The 22052-nt window shown below is 41.5% G+C and overlaps 1 protein-coding gene and 3 long non-coding RNA genes across 14 annotated transcripts in view; 1 reads left to right on the forward strand and 3 right to left on the reverse strand.

Moving 5' to 3' along the window:
* Window positions 1-241: 241 nt before the first annotated feature.
* LOC124320477 lies at window positions 242-1704 on the reverse strand. The gene is made up of 5 exons (XR_006913899.1): window positions 1144-1704; window positions 957-1050; window positions 772-893; window positions 434-594; window positions 242-367 (listed from the first exon to the last, which is right to left on the reverse strand). It is a non-coding gene; the product is annotated as an uncharacterized LOC124320477 (long non-coding RNA).
* Window positions 1705-3369: 1665 nt separating this feature from the next.
* LOC124320499 lies at window positions 3370-3830 on the forward strand. Its single transcript, XR_006913938.1, has 2 exons — window positions 3370-3740; window positions 3800-3830. It is a non-coding gene; the product is annotated as an uncharacterized LOC124320499 (long non-coding RNA).
* Window positions 3757-6838, reverse strand: LOC124320472. Of its 4 annotated transcripts, none has more exons than XR_006913888.1 (7): window positions 6683-6838; window positions 6195-6261; window positions 6003-6111; window positions 5583-5730; window positions 5183-5292; window positions 4442-4948; window positions 3757-4381 (listed from the first exon to the last, which is right to left on the reverse strand). It is a non-coding gene; the product is annotated as an uncharacterized LOC124320472 (long non-coding RNA). The 4 variants fall into 4 exon arrangements; XR_006913889.1 differs by having other exon boundaries at window positions 4442-4933; window positions 6003-6131; window positions 6683-6837; XR_006913890.1 differs by having other exon boundaries at window positions 3952-4381; window positions 4442-4933; window positions 6003-6089; window positions 6683-6836.
* A 2619-nt stretch (window positions 6839-9457) lies between these two features.
* The window catches only part of LOC124320308 (CUGBP Elav-like family member 3-B), a 63085-nt gene continuing 50490 nt past the window's right edge, over window positions 9458-22052 (reverse strand). The window contains exons 6-13 of one of the 8 annotated variants that reach the window (XM_046783133.1): window positions 19242-19406; window positions 18798-18948; window positions 18470-18631; window positions 17290-17367; window positions 15698-15787; window positions 13814-13972; window positions 13306-13559; window positions 9458-13232 (exon numbers count right to left, since the gene is read on the reverse strand). In XM_046783133.1, the coding sequence (XP_046639089.1) occupies window positions 13432-13559; window positions 13814-13972; window positions 15698-15787; window positions 17290-17367; window positions 18470-18631; window positions 18798-18948; window positions 19242-19406 (933 nt within the window). In that variant the 3' untranslated portion in view covers window positions 9458-13232; window positions 13306-13431. Of the gene's footprint in view, window positions 13233-13305; window positions 13560-13813; window positions 13973-15697; window positions 15788-17289; window positions 17392-18469; window positions 18632-18797; window positions 18949-19241; window positions 19407-22052 lie in introns of all 8 variants that reach the window. The other 7 variants (XM_046783126.1, XM_046783128.1, XM_046783132.1 and 4 more) reach the window with 7 other exon arrangements.

Consider the following 22052-nt stretch of genomic DNA (forward strand, 5'->3'; position numbering starts at 1 on the left):
CCCCCAGAGATAGTATCTGGACCGAGAAGAAGAGAGAAGTACGAGGCAAGTTTTTCCGGGGAGATGTAGTCATACTAGGCTTCCGGGTTAGACTCGTGACCCTCCAAACGTTTTCATCGGATCATCCGCCTTCCAAGTCCCCGTTCGACCAGAGCCCTCCCCTCCTCCTGGTTTTACAGCGGGTGAGTGATCACCGGCGGGCGTTGGTTAGTGTTTTAATAGTTAGGGAAACGGGGCCACAGAAAAGAAGGGAGCCCAGATATGCACTTGTCATTTATCTAACAACTACACATGTATCAGTCTTGGATTACAGCATTCTCTCGTCGGTTTTCACAAGTGGGTCTATGATCAGTAGCGAAGGATTACCCTGTAAGCAAAATGAACATTTATTTGGATAATATTCAAACAAGGTTGTAGCAACAGAAAATAGTACCTTAAATCAAGAGGACCCGTGTAAGGAAGTTAACAGGGAGATTCAAGGGTAGCAGCCAACGGGTTAGCAAAGAACCTTGTCGACTGTATAGTCCTTTTTCTTCAAACAACATGACTTTTTATAAAGTCTATCATCATCATGCTACATTAGAAACCTAAAACCTGTAAATAAAAAATAAAGTTACCTTGTCTATAATTTGTGGCATCAATGTGCTTGATGTCTATGATCTAAAAGAATAATTAAACTTAAACATTAGATAGACTTAAGTGCAGAACAATACTTTAAATACATATAAGACTGCAATAAAATAAGTTTAGTGACATGACAAGTAAACTTACACACTAAACCACCAATCAGTTATGTAAGGTTTTCTAGAAGATGGAATGAGAAATTGGTCCATGCTTGGGTTGGTGATCTGGCAAGTCCCATAGAATGATCCAGCCGATAATAGTGATGAATCCTAATAAAAGATGAGAAGACTATGTTCCAGCAATACTTTACTAAAGCTAGCATTGGTTGTTACCACTCTGTCATTTGGATGACATATTCTGTAGGATACCAGGATTTTTAACACAATAGTTGACGGTACTGGCTTCATGCACCTTTCACATTTTTTCCTGGAAATGGAGGAGAAATAATGATGTTATTAAACAAATATTCGGTAAAGAACACATGCTAAACAAATTGCACAGGAAATCTAGTCAATTTACCAACGAATTCATTGGTAATTTTTGAAGAAGATAGCTGTAGCTGAACTTTTGACAACGAACCGCCATTATCCCATATGTGACACAACAAACAACATTCTTTCACGCCATCTATTTGACACGTTCAAAACTCAATATCTAAAGGACTTGCCTTAGATAGTCACAAGTCATAAAAGTAATCAAAAAGACCATCTCTCTTTGCTTAAATTAGCATGGAATCTTTAGAATTCTACAGAGAACAAAGCTCACTTGTAACTTTCATGCAAATTTTCCGGAAGTATACCGGAAGTAAGCGATAGCTCCTTAACCATTGAGCTGTTGACAAGATAAACCAAAAATTCGTGATCTACGTGAAATTTGGGGTCGATTAGGTGTAATTTAAACGAAATCCAGAATTTGGTCAAAATCGAGATTTTTCCTGAGACATAGAGCTGTATTTCACGACGGCGTGACAAAGACATATCATTATAAAAGAGTAGTAGATGTACGATGGGGAATTTCAATTGACTAGGCGAAGGTAGACGAGAGATGGAACAATGGAAATAATATAGAGAGCGATGAAAAACGAGATATAATACACTACGATGCAACGATACAGAACAAGTTCAAGCAATATACATATACATACATGCCATATAATTACATACAAATCCATTAAGGGGCCGGAGTAAAGGCTTCCTGGTCATCCCCATGTCCACGGATGTGGCGATGGATAATGGAGACAGATCCCTGGATGGCCATCAGACGGCACTTCCTCCGGAGGCGGCGCCAAGGAGCCGGGGGGATGTTGAGGGCGACGGCCACTGCGTTGTTTGAGGGGAGCCAGGATCCCAAGGCGCCAATAACGAAGGGCAGAGTTAACCCCAGGCAGCTGTATTTCTCAATTTTTCTGGCATGGCCAGCGTTAAGGGACTCGGGAGCGTCGAAGGTGATGGTGAGATCGATTATTGTTGGTGGGTCGGTCGAGGAGATGACTATGTCCGGCCTAAGGGTTGAGCCAGGGAAGACTCTGTTAACAGACGCTGCATGGCCGGCCCTGGTGATGGTTTTCACAATTTCTGCCAGCACGAGGTCGTGTCGGCGGCCAATGGCCGGAAGATTACTGCGGCAGTGGCTGGTTACGTGTGAGGTAGTCTCGGCATCAACCTTGCATCTCCTGCACTTGGTGTTGGGAGCAGAGCAACCAGGATTCCCGAGGAGCGGAAGCAGGCCGAGGCGGCTCTTGTGGATGAGATTCCACTCGTTGAATGAGAGGCAGGTCCGATGAGACGAGAGGCGGGCAACGTCGTTAGATGGGTCCAGTAGTAGCCCCCTTGCTACCCTGCCCTGATGCAAGGCATTTGTGAGGGAGATTGTCCAGCGTTTCCGGATGACTGAGCGGAGGCCCCTTACAGCTTTCAGCGAGAGGCAGGAGACGTCGTCGGCGATCACTTTGGTCGATTCATCGCCGGATACATCGATCCTAACTTCAAGTCTTCGTGCTGATTTCCTGGCACGGGACCAGGTATTGGAGCCACACTTGTAGAAACGGGTGTCGTGGAGTCCGCCTTCTACCGAGCCAGAGAGGTAGTTAGAGAGGGGCAGCGGATCAGGCGGCTTGCCGTTGAATCCCCTGGAGATGTTTTGGCTGAGCTGGGCTCTGGCAGTGAGGCGGACCACCGGATCGTTGCTATCGAGGAGTTGAGCGGCACGAGCGATGATCCAGATGTCCGAATCTTTTGCCAGTTGAGAGGCACCTAAGCCGCCAGCCCTGCGAGACTGTTGACAAGATAAACCAAAAATTCGTGATCTACGTGAAATTTGGGGTCGATTAGGTGTAATTTAAACGAAATCCAGAATTTGGTCAAAATCGAGATTTTTCCTGAATATAGTTCAGGATAATTCTCGAAACCGGAAGTACGCGTACGTACAAAAATAAACGTGAACTTTACCACAAATTTGACGAGGATCACGAATATGTGTTCTTTTGTGCCTCAGATGAATATTTACTAAACTACTGACAGAAATGAGAAAACCGGAAGTAGAAAAAAACCCACATTATTAAAAATCTAACAAGTGAGCTTTGTTGCTGAAACAGAAACTGGCAGTTATCACCCAAAATTTTGTTACAGTGAAAGCGACAAATTTCTTCAGAGATGTAAACGTTACTAAACTAATGCTTCTTAAAGTGAACTGCATAAACGTAACTAAACTGATGCTTCCTATTTGGAAAATGATCAAAGGCTATGCTGTCAAACGTCAGAGAGAAGAAACGTTTAATAAAAGAAACACAAAAACAATGTCCGCTCTAGCTGGTTATCAGTTAACACTTAATTGAAAGATCCAACAAACAAAGGCAAATATATTTGATACTCACGTAATATTCTCCTCTCCAAATGTATAACTCGTTTCAGTCTTCACCCAAAAAAGCCACCACCACACAAAACAACAGACGAAATCCCCAAGGTGATAATGGACGTCAGTCCAACTTCTACAATGAGGAGAAGGAAGAGCTCTTGACATTCGTTTTACCTGGTCTATGGCATCTGTTATTCTAGACGTTTTAGCACCCGGGCAACAGCACTTGGACAGTGGATTGCTGATAGGAAAAATACGAGTTGGTAAGGTTAAGCTGTCTGTTATTCAGAATATTTTTCTATTTGTTTTGGTTTACTACAAGGTAACAGCAAATGATAAGTCAATCACAAAATGGTGAAGATGAAAAAGGCCTTTCCACACTATCCAGTCCCACAACAGCAGCATGTTTCTGGCTCATTCGATCCTTACTCTAGGTACTGTGCATCTAATTAGATTGGTAAGGCAGAAAGTCCCTTCATTTTCTTTGTCATGTGTAATTTTCAAATAGGACTTTACCAAAAAGGGAATTATCTTACTAGGAAACTTGGTGCAGAAGTAGTTGATTGACAATTCTGGATGTGACATGAGGGTTTAAATACATAATTTATAATTTAAATTATATAAAAAAATTAAGGAGTTGTGAAAATGTTATTACGGGAGCGATTAATCAAAGGTGGGTTAGACTGAAAGCCCTTCAAAGGTTTTGCTCAAATTATGCGTTTCATCACGGTTATCACAGAGCGTGATTGAGGGGGGGGGGGGAGTTGGTTACTGTTTACTTAAGGAAACAGAGAGGGAACACAGATATATACACTTGTAATTTATCAGTCAACCTCAAATTTCAGCAGCCTCTCATCAGTATCAACAATGGATTTTGTTGATGGAACGGCGGCGAACGATTGAACTGAAACGAAAACGGAGATTTAATTAAGTGATTAAATGAGAGAGACTAAATAAGCATTACCTAAAAGATATGATCTACTTCTGGAAATAGTTAGATCAGATCAACATTTGAGACAATCTCGCCGCTCATTTCGGGTTCCGCAGTGGGACTAGCTGTTAATTATTTCACCGACTTCCTTCTCCTTTTGGAGTATTGCACAGCGGTCGTTAGTTAGTTATGGAAACGAGGCTTCACAGAAGAGAGTACAATATGCATTTGTCTATCATAAATTACTTCAATGGCAAATAATCTCCTCAAGTATCTTGGGCCCAACGCTAGGTTCCGGTACGGAAACATGTTAACAAAAGAACCTAACCTAGGTGGGCCCAAAGGACACACAAAACAGTTTAAGCAAAACATTTCACAGAACACCAACACGCTCCAGAATACACCGGCACCACAGACTCCGTGCCACAGCTGAACTTAATTTGATGATGCCTTTCACCGGCTGGCTGTACCAAATAACCATGTTGTGTTAAACAACAATGCAGAGATATCAGCTGGCTGTTGAACCTATTTTATTACAAACTGAAATTACTATTAAGGAACAGATTTCTAATGTTCAACTGAAAAGAGTAAAATCAAAATTGGTAGAAGTAATGTTGAATTAAGCAGTTCCTCAAATTTGTTATGATGTAAGAAATTTTACAGGAGTCCAGAGTAAACAAGATTTTCCAATTACACATGAAGTAAATGATGAAAATGAAATCATGTTAAACCACATCTAAAAGTATGGGAGTCAAGACAAAATATAAAACTTACTTTTGTCTTAAGAAATTGAGTAACTTTTCTGCCTGTGGGTGTGAGGCAGCAGGAACTGTTAGGGTTAGAATTCTGACAACTTTGGCATCAAACAGTTTAACATGTTGAATCTAAAAAGGAAATGCGTCAATTAATATAAAAGTATTTCTGGTTTCTGCAAAATGGACAACAGTGAAGTCATGTGATCAGATAATTTGGCCCAGTGGAATTCAGCTTTGGAAAGGAATAGCTATTTCACAGGTAAAGCACGTGAAGATAAACAAAAATCGCAATTCTATTATCTTTCTTCAAAAGGCTTCAGCACTGAATCCATTTTTGACTGATTCCACAGTTTACATTTCTAGATGTCTATATTAAAACAATGTAATTCTAATCATTAAGAAAAAATTCCTGTAAAAACCTTGTACCCAGAGAAGCTGAAGAAGGTTAGCAAAGTAACTGTAGATTCACCAACACAAGAGACAACGACAGCTTGTTCCGAGTTGAGCACACCTTTCACCATCAACACATTAAGCAGCAAACACCACCGTTGACCAGCTTGAATTAGTCTAGTCATAAAAAAATAAGGGAAAAAGATTTAATTAGCTATGGAAATACGCAGTAGTTGCAAAATGAAATTAGCGTGCCAACGACTTCTTTCAAAGGTGCTTTAACAATATTTTTATCATAATTATGCAGCTGAAAAAAAATCAACACTTGTTTTAAAAATCAAGTGGAGATGAAACAATATGAAAATGTAATGAAATATCCAAATAAGGAATATAGTGACTTAGACTACTACAACATCTTAATTTTGGAAAACAAATATAAAAATAATTACCATTGCAATTAAGTTTCTGGTATGAGACGACATTTCGGCATACAGCAATTTCAGGCCAAGTGGTCAGATGACACACTGGGAGTGGGACTGAAATTGTAGGCAAAATCACCTAAAAACACACAAATACATCTATTTAACATACAGAATAGTAATAATGAATACAAATAAATATCTATCTAATTTTTTAAATACCTGTCAGCCAAGAGCCAGGAGCCCAGCTCTAAAAATCAAATCAGGTAGGTAATGGAGCTCTCAGAACCTAGTTTCAAACAGTTTTTGGATCACAGATTAGAAATATTGGCAACAATTAAGTGCAAAAATGTTCACCATTTTTTTTCTGTTTATCACAGTAAACAGGAATTTCACCTCAAAACAAAGATTAATCTGTTTGACTGTTTGTCCTGAATTCAAGCAATGCACTATTATAGTAGCATTTTTGATAGTATACATCGTGGATGGTATAGCATCTTGGACAAGAAATTACAGGACTAAATATTTTCATCGTGTTTCTACGACACAATGATCTAGGTATATAATCATTTAGCCATGGGATGTTGTGTCATTGGCAAAAAATAGACATATATGCAATTAAGTTGCCATGCATACGTCTTCCTATTTTACACGGATTTGGTGATTGGACTCAATTAGGGTTTGATAAAAAAAACAATATTTATACATACCACTGTGTTTTCCCATTTTCTTTAACGATAGGACGATACATCATGCATCACATTGTTCTTTCTACCATTCTACGTTGTTCATCTTGAGTTTGATGGCCTGAGCCCCTGCCCTGACGCCTGACCGCCATGACTGGTTCCTGATTCTTAATAATATGATTTCATTTGTGCGACATTGCCAGGTTTTAGATTCACCTCTTAACGAAACCACACGTTAAAGACTAGAGCAATAGAGCATGAATGACTAGAGCCATAGGCCCATAGCTCTAAAGTCTAAATACAATATATAGAATACATGTATTCAGCTATATAATATACATAATAGAAGAAATAGCTCTGACTATAGACTGGTGATTGGCGAACTGGCGTCCACGTTTAATGACGTCTTCATGTTGGGTTTAACGATCGGAAGACTATAGCCAGAGCCTGCTATAGCCTATAGCCTACCACTGGCTCGTTTGTTTCCCAGTCTAGCATCGTAAACCAACCTCTAATTTCGTTTAAATTAATTCCTTTGCATGAAGAACAGCAAGCGTTGGTTATACTCTCTACTTAGCCTGTCATACAGCTACCGTGATAAAACGTTGCCGTTTTCCCTGCGTTTTCCCAGCTACCACTTAACCGAATAAAAGTGTAAAAGTTGGTTCAATGAAAGCTGTAATGCTCCGGATGATGCGGGCTGATTGTCCGTTCTTTCCCCACAAATGTGACGTCACTAGAAGGAGTCGGACCCTTTTCATTATTAGAGATTGTACTTTATCATTACATTGGCTGCGGCAGCTATAACCGTTTGTTTGAAATTGAGTTAGAGGCACTGCTATCGACGAGTCCAACTCATAGAAATAAACGAGTAGGGGGTAAACGAGAGGAGTTGTTTCTGCAGTATAATAATTTAGCAGAACATTCCGATGCTGGCTAATGGAACTTGAGTGTACGCCATCGTTGCACGAATTCCTAAATATAAAAGAAGACAACGAACCAACCCCAAATGTTTAGAAGGGGGAAAAAAAGTTGCGTAGAAAATAAAAGAATGATTGGCTGATGGAAGTGAATTGCTCAGCACGTCCGGCTTTCGGCTACGTTCTTACTGACCTCCCTCCAACTTGCAATCCACTTTTCGTTGCTCTTGACCAAGTTTCAGGCCCAAATGAGAATTGACATTGATTTCCCATTCTTCCCAGCCACCATACACATGATTCACCGACAGCGAAGAGTCTGGACGCAGTATAGCAACTGATGCTGATGGAATATTATCCGGGTAGATAGCAATTCGATTGTCGCCACCCACTCTGTATGGGAATAACCTCGGATTAAGGTTGACATTTGATATAAGAAATATCTTTCGAATCATCTGGTTGGCTCTCTTAACATGTTCTGGTCGCAGACCAGAAAATAAAACACTGAGTGATTCTGTTTCCCGGATGTTAGGTTGATTACCTCTTCCGACAGTCACTTCCGAAACTGGCAAATTTTTAGTTACACTTTAATTACACTATAGCGCTCAACTCTAAAGTTTCTTGTATACCATAACCACTGTTGGCGTGTAACACAGTATAAAGCACAATATTAAAACAAAGAGTCACAAATTATCTTTTAGTTTGTTTTTGTTGTTTTTTTTTCTTGCAAAGCGTTGTATTGGCATCTGGTAGGCGATTATTTTTTGTAATTTTTTTTTTCAAAAAAAGATTCCAGCTGTAAATGGTACTTAAAGATTATCTGTTGAACAGTATAGCACTTACACGATCCACGCTCTCACGAAAGATTCGGTGCCATTTCGGGAGGGAAATGAGAAGGAAAAGAGAATTGTGTCTTTTTGTCTCTATATGTTTTTCTTATCTTTTGTTTGTTGATTCTTTTGTCTCTTTTGTGAAAAATGTCAATGGTGAAAGGTATACACGGTATATAAGTGGTAGTAGTAGTAGTAATAGTAACAATCTGTTAATTTTGGGAATCGGCCGGCGTTTCGCCTTTTCTTTTTGCTTTTTTAAGAAACTGCGTTTTTTGTGTTTATGTCATTTTGGGGTGAGACAAGAAAGAAGTAAGGATGAGGAGGAGAAAGGAGAAGAAATATCATCCGCAACAGGATATATTATAGATAAATGGTCGCGCAATACAGTCGTGGCTGAAAGTTTGTATACCTTGTGCTCAAATATACGTCTTTTTACTCTGTATTGGCGGGTAGTGTGAGCCTATCACAAGAGAAAGGGGTTGTTATTTGTCCGCATTTTTCCTTGTTAACCCAAACCCCTGTACCCCCTCTTTTCTTAACTCTACCCTTTAACATCACTAACTATTTTACCGCGAAACGGGAGACGGTTAAGCAACCCTTTTACGGAACGCAAAATTAAATTTACGAACGCTTGATTAGCAAGAGTTCTAGAATTAAACGGTGGCGTGACAGAATAGTGGCAATTAATAGAATCTGTCTATCAGCCTTATTTTCTATTCATTTAGCGTCAGGTAAAAGGGTTGCATAACCGTCTCCCGTTTCGCGGTAAAATAGTTAGTGATGTTAAAAATAATAAAGGGTAGAGTTAAGAAAAGAGGGGGGTAGAGGGGTTTGGGTTAACAAGGAAAAATGCGCACAAATAACAACCCCTTTCTCTTGTGATAGGCTGACACTACCCGCCAATACAGAGTAAAAAGGCGTATATTTGAGCACAAGGTATACAAACTTTCAGCCACGACTGTATATATAAGTATTAGAGGAAATATGATGATCGAAGGGAGAAGGGGCTTTCTTTTCTTTCTTTTTTTAGACTTTATTTTTATTTTTTGTTTTTTTGTATTTTTTTTTTAGTTCATTTATTTGCTTATATAATGTACTTAGAAAATTAAAATCTCAAATGGGAGGGGCGAGAGAGAGAGAGAAAGAGAGGAAGAGGAGGCAGAGCAAAAATACCGGGCGTGGCGAGAGAGAGAGGGGAGGGGATCAAATTGTTAATCATAATAATGTTCCAAATTTGGATATCAAATATAGAACTCGGATTTCACCTCCACGTAAGTAGAATGACGTTGTTTTCCCTTTTAAATTAACGATCTCAATTTTTTTTTGTTTTGTTTTTCGCGCCACCGTGATTTTTTTTTTTACTTTTTTTCGTTTTGGAAAATAGATAATCAAAGAATTATTTTTTTTTTAGAGTCGTGCGCTGTGATGGAGAGACGAAAAAATCCAAACGGAATGATGACATTCTCTCGCAAGGAAAAAGAGGATATTAAAAAAAAAAAAATAAGAAAAAAAAATCGGCTACAGCTGCAATTTAGAAGGGCATTTTGTCTATTTGTATTGTTATTTTCCCTCGAACATGATGTAATAATATACTGTATGCGTAAAATGAAACAAAATCATACTACCTACTCGATCAGCGCTTTGAATATGAAATCAAAAAATAACTTCTGGAATAAAATCGAATAAAAAAAAATTCTTTGCGACTAGAAAAAGTTTTCAAGTAAAAAAAAATGGTTAAGTATCGGATGACTTGAATCAATGATTCGCTTGGCTTAATGACTTCATCTTTCCTCGTCGTTTTTTTTTTCTTTGCTGGGAATTTTTTTTTTCTTACATCCTACATTAGCTTAAAATTATACAGGGTCACTGGGGAGATTGGTTATATAGTGCACGGAAAAGAGCGCGATATAAATGGCAGGGGGCATCAAAAATTCATCATTTTGTTATAGACCCATTTATACGTTTGGGCTATAAGCAATTACGTTGAGGGTTGGGATGGGAGCGAGGGTGGGGTTGGGGGGGGGGTATGAGGGTTTAAACGAGGGACAAGTGGGAGATCATGTTAATCGATGGCACTGCAATGTTTCTATTAAAGATCAATGAAAATAACGCCTTCATTTGGGCCTAAGAGTCGGGGGGGGGGGGCGAATTGGTGGGGGGAGTTTTATAAGAGAAAGAGGAATACATAAACTCGTTATGTTCGCGCTATGGTATTATTTTTTTTTCCTTTTTTGTTCAATTCAGCCAAGCTCGCAAGCTCTTTGTGCTCTTCAAACACAACAAATAAACGATCCAATATAGCGGCATCAGCTCACGTTTTTCAAAAAATCTCGCAATCTAGAAAAAAGAAATCTCGCGATGTATAAATTTATCGAAATGAATGTAAAAAATCTGGAACGATAGGGTTCGAAGAAAAAAAAATCGACTAACATTTCTTTTTCCCCCTTTCTTTTTTGAGTTACCTACAATGGCATTCTGAGAAATGTGCTGGTTTTCATTTGGACCAAAAAGCGCAGTCGATCCATTAGCGCAGGAGTTTATAGACTACTCTTCACTTTCAAAGAGAGAGAGAGAGAGAAATAACTTTATGGAAATAAAAGCTCGACAATTCGCTGCGGGGCGAAAGTCAAAAGTAATGACGGTGGAAAACTTTTCGGTCGGGAATATATAAGGTGTCTAAAAAGGGGGGTGGTGGGGGTGGGGATGAGACGAAAAGGAACGTCAGTCGTCCTAAATTATCCTTCTCGTTTTCAAAATTTGAAATTTCTTTGGCTGATGTCGGACGTCAAAGCGTGTTCGAGTCTCTATCGGGAACAAACTTTTGGTTGGGGATTACAAAAATTTAGAAAACGAAAAGAGGTTAGAAAATTAATTGGGAAACTTTGGGGATGGGCGAGGGATTGGGGGAGCGAACAAGTTTTTATCAACGGCACAATTTCAATAGCAGTCATCAACATAATTACTTCATGGATCATAATTTCAAAGAAGAATTTTTGTTTTCAATTTGGTTGGGTACGAGGGTTTTTTTCATTCAACAAGGAGCCACACACAAGAGTATTTTCTTTAATGATATAAGTAGGGAGAGGCCGAGGAGATGGGGGAGCGACAAGAGAGCGAGAAAGAGAGAGATAGCACGCTATTTCAAAAGTCTACTATTTGACTAAATGATTGAGGAATGGTTATTTATCGTCATATCACACCCGATTTTTTTAAAAAGTGAATTCCACTTTAACAATGGGGGGAATGAGATATAGAGAGATCAATTGTGACAAACTGACTAGAATTTGTTGTTCAGCTTTGGCTCCACAGTATTTTTCACATACTTTTTTGTCGATCTTTTTCAGCTGAGATCGTTCAAATTTTTGAATTGAAAATAAATTAGAACAAAGTAGATTTCTCATTTAAAAAAAAAGAAAAATAAAATAGCCAAACTGCAATACGCAGTAAGGGAGATATTTCAAGAACATGTGTGTGTGTGTCAGCATTTTCTTCTTTTGTCCATGCTTTGAAACACAAAATTCGCTTGAATTCGATCGACGAAGAGAAGCGCGGAGAGCGAAATGTTGACACGATGACGCGAATACGGCCCCATTCACCCCGTAATGTCACAAGGTACGAAATGCGTAAATAATACGTCATGGGGGGAGGTCATGAGTGATGAAAACGGAATGTTTGCTCGTTATTTTTCTCCCTTCCGTTTCGTGGATTTCGAAAGGAGAAAAAGAAAATTCCCATCACTTTGTCTTCTTTTCTTTTTACGACGCCAAAGTCAACAGTGGAACACGCAATTCGGCGGCGGCCTTCTTACTCTCTCTCTCTCTCTTTCTCTCCCGGAAACAAAAAAAGAAGAAGAAAGAAAAAGATCACATTCTCTCGACGCCCGAGAGTCCGTCTAAAATGGCTTGGGGATTACATGTACATGTAGAGAAACTTGCGCTCGTCGCACCACTCCTTTTTTTTTAATGAAGACGTTGATTTCTCCATTGATTTTGGTTTCTTCCCTATATTCTTTGGCAATGTTTGGTCAGACACTTCTTCTTCTTCTTCTTCCATCCATCCATCCGATTCTTTTTCTCTCTCTTGACGATCCGTTGTTTTTAGTACACTGATTCTCTCTCCTTCTTTCTTCTTAGCCCAGCTACAACGTGCCACAAAGACAAGTCACGCGCGTGCCGCACTGAGCGCCAAAGAATTGAGTTGTGGGCGCTCCTCCTCCTTGTTGTTGTTGTTGTTGGAGATTTTTGTCTCGTGTTTTTATCCTTTTTTGGGGGGCCTTTTTCAAAGGGAGAAAACCAGGACTTGATGCCACATCGGATTACGACGAGAGAGAAGAAGAAGAAAACAAGGAAAAAAGAAATAAGAAAGCCGGGCTCGTTATTGTGTAGACCTCGTAGTTAGGCGAATGTCGTTTCTTCTTCTTCTTCTTCTTTCAAAAAATAGGGAAAACAAAAGTGGAGAAGAGGGAGAGCGCGAGGGGCGGAATGTTCAAGTTGTGTGACGACTGTTGCCGGAACTGTCGCCGAGAGCTTCCTTCGAGGAGTAGATTGGGATTTTTTTTGCAAATATTTTGGGGTTTTGTCATCTTTCAAAAAACATAAAAGACGTGGGGAGAGAGAGATAGATCAAGAGAAGAGTCGGTGGGCGTCACGATCGATCGGTTTAGTTCGTTTCGAATCATTATGCAGCACACACTCTCCGCCATTGTGACTTCCGTTCCGTTTCCACTTGAGTCCAACTCTCAGACATACGAATCAACACGATACACATTTGTTGTTTTTTTCAAAAATTTCCGTACAAGTCTTGTTTGTTTTTCTTCTTCCTGTCCTGTTTGAACGAAAGTGAACGAATGAGGTAATTAGAAGAAGATATAACTTATTGCGTATTTGAATTTGAATACCTGTTAAATGATACGTTTCAGTGTGGTTTTTTGTTTTATAGTTGTTTAGTAGAAAGTTAGACGGGTGCATTTTTAGATGTGGGGCAATTGTCCGATGGGCACCAATTCACTTTGATGGGACATACGCTAGTAAGGTCGGTTGGCGTCTTTGGGCCGTTTGAGCTGGACTTTGAGTCTCTTCATGCCAATCTGGAAGCCATTCATGGCCTGAATAGCAGCCTGAGCACTGGCCGGGTTGTCGAAACTGACAAAACCTGCAATGATTGTACAAAGACGAGATGACAAAATATGAGTGTCACACACACACCCAACCGTCCACAGTCTACACATGTAAGAAGATGTCTATATATAATAACAAGAGGCAGACAAAAGCGAATATAGTAGAAGAGGGGCGACGAGAACGTACGCCAGTCAAGAGAAGAAGAAGAAGAAGAAGCAAAGGCAAACACAGAACACACACACTCGAGTGTAGAACTGTAGATACAGAGCTAGAGAAGAGAGAACTTACCGAAGCATTTGCTTTGATTGGTGGCTCGATCGATAAAGACTTTGGAGCTGATTACGTTGCCGAAGGGTAGGAACATTTGCATCAGCTCGGCGTCACCAAACTCTTGTGGCAGGTGATAGATGAACAAGTTGCAACCCTCAGGACCGGAGATGGAGCATCCTTTTCAGAGTGTAGATCCATCATCCGCACGAAGGACGTCAAGGAGAGAGAAGAACCGACGAAAGAAAGAAAGAAAGAAAAAAGCCGTCCGTCGTTGCATTTGGACACAAACAACAGGAACGTAACGAGGAGGAGGCAAGAAAAGAAAGAAGGAAAGAAAAAAATACAAAAATAGAGACACATTAGTTTCTGTTGTCTGACAAGGTTTTGGGTTGCCGAGGGGAATCTGTGGCAAAAAGGGTTTTCTGCGGTAGGGAGAGGCTTTAGTAGATATGACACTCCAAACACACACACACATGTACAGTAGCACAGTCTGCGTCCGTCTCCCCTTTCTTCTTGTTTTGAAAGCAATCAAGCAACTCTATAACGGCCTACCCAAAACCCGTCAAGTTCCCTATACACTGCAACATCCAACGAAAGACTAGATAGATGTATATACATACAGTGAACGTCATGTCTAATGAATCATGTCTACTCCTGTCAAAAAGACTCCCCCCCCCCCCCACCTTCATAAATCCTTGTGTTTATTTACTGCTTCACAAATAGACAGTAATAGTAGTAGTGTGGATGGAGTGGAAGTAGAACTATAGGTGTAATGTTATGTAGCAACGTGACAAGTTGAGGGGAAGATGATAATAATCCCAAAGTTTTGTTTTTATTTTATTTTTTGTCGTTCGGATCAAAGAATCTGCTGGATGTATATACAGTCTCAATGGGGGGAAAAACAAAAAGAAGTTTATGTCAATGTCAACCTATCCCACATTGTTAGACGACAGAAACAGGCCGGAATAATGGATATGATACATTTCAGAGCCCAGGCTGTCATGTATCGTTTCGAAAGAGAAAAAAAAAGTTGTCCTATTGTCTCTTGTTTTTGCCATTTGAATGTACTATAGGAAACATGTTTCGAGCGAAAGATGCTACCCCCACCCGCCGAGACTCAAGCGAAAAACGAAACGAATGCTGTTTGTTGTTTTCTTTTGACGTTTGAGCCAACTAAGTAGTGTCGAATTTCACGGAAGACCCTGTGTACTGTATGTACAGCACCGGCCTTATACATACACAAGAATATGCAGAGTAGTTTCTAAGCAGCAGTCTGTAGCATATATATATCTAAATAATATATGTACTATACACACATATCCAGTATGCATTTGAGAGTGGAAAGTCAACAGCGATGGCAACATCGACGAGATGACACGTCATGCGACACATATACAACCGATGCTGATATATATGAAAGAAGACGACGACGACGATATAGAGGAGATAGATATATCAAACATCCACAGGCCACACAGCAATATCGCTCGAGTGCGATGCTGACGACGATACGTCTCAGCTGGAAACTGAAAGAGAATCCAAGAAAAACAACAAAACAACCGAACCCAAAACCAACAAAAGAGGAACGCGCTTTTGATATGGAAAGAGAGAGAGAGACAAGGAAAAACAATCAAAAATCAAAATAAAAGTCACCCCTCGAAATGGGAAAAAAGTGGTGTTTTTCGACTCTGATCCTGTTTCTCTTTTGTTGCTTTGGCTTTTGAGATGTTTCGTTGTTTTGTTTTTGTTTTGTTTTTTCGTGAGGTTTCTAGACAAGGACGCATCAAACTGCTACACGGAGATGGTGGGGAATAGAAACGTTCGGTTCGGGTCGGGACAGGAAGAACAAAAACAAAAAAAGAAGGGGGTTACAGGATTTTCGGGACTTGCGAATTGGCTTACCGTGAGCGCTACCTTCGGTAGAACCTGGAGTCAGGGCGGATACGTCGTTGCCATAGTGATGAGCCATGGGTCCGTACATGGCTGGATAGGCTGTCAAAGGTGGAAGCGAACATTTGCAATCGAGTTTTTTTTTTGGTTTTTTTGTTTCTTTTTAGGGTCATTTGAAGTAAAATCGGCCAACAGAAAAAGAAAAAAGATACAACAAAACTATGAAAAAAAAAAAACACAATGGCGGAGAGAAAGAGAAATAAAAAAGTGTAGAATCAAAGTTTGGTTCCAGATTGAAAAGAAGAAAAAAAAAAGAGAAAATAAAACAATCATATAGGTAAACTGAAAAGAGGTAGGGCAAACTTGGCTTTCGGGAGGCAAACAAAAACTCTTGAATACGCGGTGTGTGGGGGGTACCGTTGTCAACTTCAAGCGAATCAAAGGAGCGTCTAAAGCTTTAGCACGGCAATGTTTTCCCAGCGGTTCTGTGACGTCAAACTTGACAACTTTTTTTTATTATTATTATTATTCCCCCTCCACCCACTGTCTACTTTATGCCTTTATCTCTACTAACACACGCGGAAGAAAATAAAAAGTAAAATCAATTATAAAATTCCTTCCTGCTCTTTTTTTTTGCTACACAACAGGTATATACTAGGTAGTAGACATGCAATATAAGCGCGAACTGAAAATGACGCATTTCTTTTTTAAGAAAACCGTTGCCCGTAATCACGATTAGCGTTTAGATTGAAATGCGTTGTCCCCCTTCACATCAAAACTCGACATTGAAATCAAAATTGATCAGGAAATAAATGGATTAGAGGGAGAAAGACGGGTAGAAAATGTATAAAGGGGGAGAGAGAGAGAGGCAAACATCGACGGTGGGCATAATTCCAAATCGAACGATGCGAAATTGAGAGGAGAATGAATCGAAATGAAATCACCAATAATTACACACGTAGACATCTAGAGAGAGTGAGAGGGGGGAAGAAAGAAAGGGGGCGGGGATGGAGGAACAGCAACGTGAGCGCACACATCAAATCGATCACGAATCCAATCTCGAATGGGAGGCGAAATGGTTGTTGGGGTTGTTTGACTCGACGCCGAGACGTCGGAGCTGGGCAAAACGAATAAGAAAACGAACGAACCAGTCGACGATAGTCGAAAGGGATAAAAAAATAATAATAATAAAGTGGGTGTGTGTATATATGGGAAGCTTGATATGCAAAGAGATGAAGTTGGAAAAGAGACGGATTATATATAGAAACGGATGGGGGAAAATGGCGAGGAGGGTTGGAGACTTCACCACATGCAACATTCGACAGTCATTGAATTTCGGAGTCATATCCTCAAGAAAGCCAAGTTTTTTCCAAGAACCCAAAAATCATATTGAAACGTAACCGGAAGATATATAAAACCAAAAAACCCAACGGAGAAAAAGAGTTGAACCAAAAATAGAATCAAAAGTGTGTTTGTGTGTGTGAGTTATATACGAACGATCAAATCATGAAAGGAAAAAAAAAATAATAATAATAATAAAACACAATTTTTTCAAAGTAATAAGGAGAGGTTATGAAAAGTCGTGAAAGGGGTTTGAAACTCACCGACGCCGGGGTAGGTTTGAAGTGCCGCGAAAGCGGCGGGCTGTAGCGCCGCTTCGCCATTGGCCAGTCCGCCGTGTGCTAGCACCAGTAAAGAGGGAAGATCTGCTTTGATTATTGGCGGCACCATCTCAGAGTGTGTTGCACCATCTGGACGGGGGGATGTCTCGCATCCGACCGCACACAATTTCACGCCTTTCTCCCCGTTCACGCCTCTCTCTCTCTCTCTTTTTTTCTCTCTCGTTTTTTTCCCCCTTATTCTCATCTCCTCCGTCATTTTTCCAATAAAAGCCCAGTCACTTTCAGCCCCTTTTTACGACGCAGGAGCCGCAAAAAGCAAAGAAAAGCTCCCCGCACGCATACACACACAAACAAGAGCGTAAGAGCTCAGCTCCCCCCCTCCCTCCTTCTTTCTCGACGCGATCAATTGCAGACATCACGCCGAAATAACCACCATCACGGACGACCATCAGGCCCTAGCACCCGAGACTGTTATAGCGGTCAAAAGATCAATGGACGCCCGGCGCTGGCCAGCATAGCGCCAACAACTGGCTCCCCCACTTTTATTTATTTATTTTTATTTTCTCGTTTCTGGCCCATCCACTACGATTGCTGGAGCGTATCTTTCCCTTCCAGCCATGTCGAATGGTACGACGTCCAACAAAAAAAAGAAATCAAATAATAATAAAAAGAAATAAATAAAAAAGAAATCGTTATTGAGTGAGCAGACGTCGATCGATGGCAAGGAGCTTTTGGAGAGGGACGCTCAACAGTCGGATCGTGACGTCACGAACGAACGTCCGGACCGTCAAGAAAAGAAATAATCGATGCGATTTGCTGCTGCTGCAGAGAGTGTGAGAGAGAGAGAGAGTCGTCGAGAAAATGTAAAACTTGGATGGTGCAGATCGTATGGGAGACACACCCCCTTTCTTTCGTTTCCAGTTCCTTCCGGTTATTAGAATGCGGACGTCGAAAAAATAATACATCCGCGAAATGCAATTTATCTCTCTCTCAAAAAATTTCCTTTTTGTGTTGTAATGTCATTGGAATTGAAACGTGTAAAAGGTCAAATTGTTTTGATCAGGTTATTTTTTTGAGAGAGACGAAATGATTTCGGGGATTTCAGTTCCGGATTGAGGACACCGCAATCGAAATAATTGTACAAACATGATCGGGGACTCACGTGAGGGATAACCCTGAGCTAGACCGTTGTAGACAGATGCCGGATCCTGTCCGTTTGGTCCGTTTTGGCCGTTAGCCGAATTGGGGGCCATTCCGAAATTGGGCATCGTCGGCGAAGGGATCGACGAGAGTCCGCCATTGACCTGACCGCCGGATCCTGTTCCTTTTTTCAAATTCAAAAAAGAAAAAAAAGTTTCCAAAATAGCCGTCAGAATAAATCGACTAGCTCAAATCACTCCATCATTCATACGATGATCATTTCCACGGTGAAAGTAGAACAAGTGGAATACAAGAAGAACAAAATCAAATTAAAAAGAGTTGAAACGGACCTTGTGCAGAGGGCACGACACCCGGGCTGGCGATCCCGTTGAGGGCAGACGGCGGAATCTGCGTGGCAATGGCCATGGGGGCGGCTCCGATGTAGGCTCCTCCTCCAGCCGCGGAAGCTGCTGCCATGATGGCTGCTTGCTGCTGTACCAACTTGCAATGTAGTTTAAACACGTCAAATTCCAAACCCACAAGTCTCTCTCTCGCGCGCACACACACGCACTCTGGTCCCAGCAGCCGGCGGAATATTTTCCCGTCCATTAGATCAAACCGGCGCTCCTCCTCCCATAACCCACCCAACATCATCACTCAAAACCCATTCACTCGTCAACGAGCATTTTCATCAAATCAATTGGAAAACATTCCACCGAGGAGAGATATGTACAGTGTAGTAATAGCTTGGACCATTTCAGCATGAACAGGGAGGAAGGAAATGGCGGGCTCACCTGAGCGTAAGATCCGTAGGTGCCGAACTGGTTGAAGACGAACGGATGGATGAGGCCCATGTTGCCGGCCATCTGCTGCATTCTCCTGAGCTGTCGCTCCTTCTCCGTGTCGGCGAATTTCACCACCAGGCTCGAAGATGCACCCTGGTTCATTTGACAATAATACTAGCGCTCTCAGTCAAATCCGTGATCGCTGATGCAACGTGAGCGACTCTACTATTCCGACTAAGTCCCCGCTTGCCGTCACGACTCCCAAAACCAAACCAACCGACACACACATTCATTTGAGCCACACCCACACACACGACCTCATGCTCAACCCGCTGCTTCATTATCATTCCGGACATCGTTGGCCAAAGTCGAGAGGCACCTCCACACTCTCGAACCACTCACAATGCAGTCACTGGCTCCTTTCGGGCGTTTGAAAAGCCCCCGCCAATCGACGTCGTCCGTCCATTCCATTCCATTCCCGAGTTTCTTCTTCTTTTTTTTATTTTGGCCTGCAGCCCTTGATGGATTTCGTATACGACAATGAACGCAAGAATAGCTGCCTAGATGTATGGAGTGCGCCGCGCTGTAGACCAGCTCGCCCCCCATCGACGTGAAGAGTTATGTAATCGAATAGTTTCCGAGAATAAAAAGCGGACAGGGTCGCGGGAGACCGCCGACAGGCAAGCCCAAGACAAGGCGAGAAAATGGCCCCCCCTTTTGCCTTTAATCAATTTACAAGATCCGACGGTTTCGTCATGCTCGTCAAGGAATTTCCCTTTTCGGCTGCTGCCGTCAGCTCAATTAGGAGACGCAACGAAAATAGAAACCATAAAGAATAAATGCTCGGTGTGGGTGAGGCTGTCAATCACCAATCTTAACGGGGCACGACTAAAAAAAGGCCGGACAAAGAAAAAAAAAGGTAAAAATGTAAAGAAGAAAAGAACCTCGACCCCACGGACTGTGAATGTCAAATCAAACTAATGACAGCCTATGGCGGACTGGGGCCTGGAATGGGGGGGGGTAGTAGGGGCTTGTGTGTCCTGAGCACCGAAAACTCGGTGCCCGGCAATCAATTGGACGGGGCTGGATGTATTATGAAAGGCAAGCCTATAGCCAAGAGAAAGAAAAGGAAGAAAAAAGAAGGAGAGCAACGGAGCGGAAAGACGATCCGCACGTAGAGTAATTAGCTTCATCGCGCTCTAGAGCGGCCAACGTTGAAAGCTTTCGCTTCTTCTTCTTCTTGGCCGGCCAACCAATAGGGGAAAAGAGAAGGAAAAAAAGGTAAATGCCACATAGAAAAGAAATGTCTGGCCTATATAGACTCTTGCGTATGGATGTATCGATCGACTCTCCCATAATATTCCGCACGGGAATATAAGACGGGAAGAAGAGGGGGGAGAAAAATAAATAGAAACGGTGTTCGTTATAAACAGAAAACTTGAACTGCATCGACCCGTCGTTATTATCAGAAGAGAGAAAAAAAAAAGAGGCGAAAATATGAAAATAACCAAGAAAAATAATATCTAATATTTTTTCCCTCCTTTTTTTAAAAATAAAAGGGGGGAAAGGAGGTGGGCGGATGGGGGCGTATTATCCGAGAGAAAGTCTAAGTAGAAAGGAAGGAAGGAAGCCTCAAAGGCTCTGAAAAGGAAAGAGCGATTGAACCAATTGTCGGTTGTGTGTGTGTGTGTGTGTGTATCTGATATTAAGCTCCAGCGTATGTTACCAAGGGAAAGAGAGAGAGGCGGCGGGTGGATTGGAGTTTTCGGGAGTCGACACGGACGGATGGCGGAGCTGAGCAACTGGAATATAACCCCCCCTTGGCAAACTGAGCGTGAGCTAAAGGGGCGAGATGATTATCCGCTGCCAGCTCGCCAGCCCCGCCAGCACAGCTCCGAATGATTTATAACTAGACACTCGGCGTCACATAAATTCCGACGCCATACACACACACACACACACACACAAAAGCGAGACGAGTACAAAACACATCTACTCTCGAATAAAGCAGCAGCAGCACGCGACGCCCCTTGTACATGGAAAACCAACCCACCCCCCCCCCTCCACCTCTTCTCCCTTTCACGTGTAAGCTCAAGACGTAATCGTTGGTTGGTCGGCGCTAAACTGCGTAGTTAGTTCTCTCTCAAAAAAAGGGAGAGAGACACACACATTGGAAAAACCACCGAGAAATGGCGAGGGTGGAAATCTTCAAGTTCGATTATTAACTGGCCAAAAAGGAGAGGAGAGGGTCTGCTCTTGTTATATAAGATGATTGGTCGACTCCCTTACATAATAAGAGACATTCTTCGTTCCTAAAAAGGGCGTTGTGCCGAAGATGTGGAATCCTGCCGGGGCACCCCAAGAAATCAAAAATTTCGTATGCAAATATCCCCCAACGTCAAATAATGAAATAGAAAGACAGAAGGGGGGAGGGAGGAGGAAGACTCTGCTGGGCTGCTGCTCCCATGCAAACTCATGAATCCTCAACTCGATTTCTTCTTTTTTCTTTTTTTCCTATTGAAATATTTAACTTTGTTGGGGCGTTTCGCTGATGCTGCTCGCAATGTATGTCTAGTAGATTTCCCTTTTGCTCCTGATTTCTTGGACAAATCAAAATTCATAACTCTCCGTTTCTCCCTGCCTCACGACAAGAAAGCGAAAGAAAAGAAAGATAAATAAAGAGAAAGAGCTCTATGAAATATTCAAATCTAAAGTTGAATAATGCCATATGAAGGAAATAGAAAGGGTGTGTCTCCAGTGTCCTCCTAGTCTACTTCTTCTTCTCCCAACTTTGATCCCGAGAAAACCAAATAAATATTA

This window comes from Daphnia pulicaria, chromosome 1 (assembly GCF_021234035.1).
Source record: "Daphnia pulicaria isolate SC F1-1A chromosome 1, SC_F0-13Bv2, whole genome shotgun sequence".
In the NCBI taxonomy this organism is placed as follows: domain Eukaryota; kingdom Metazoa; phylum Arthropoda; class Branchiopoda; order Diplostraca; family Daphniidae; genus Daphnia; species Daphnia pulicaria.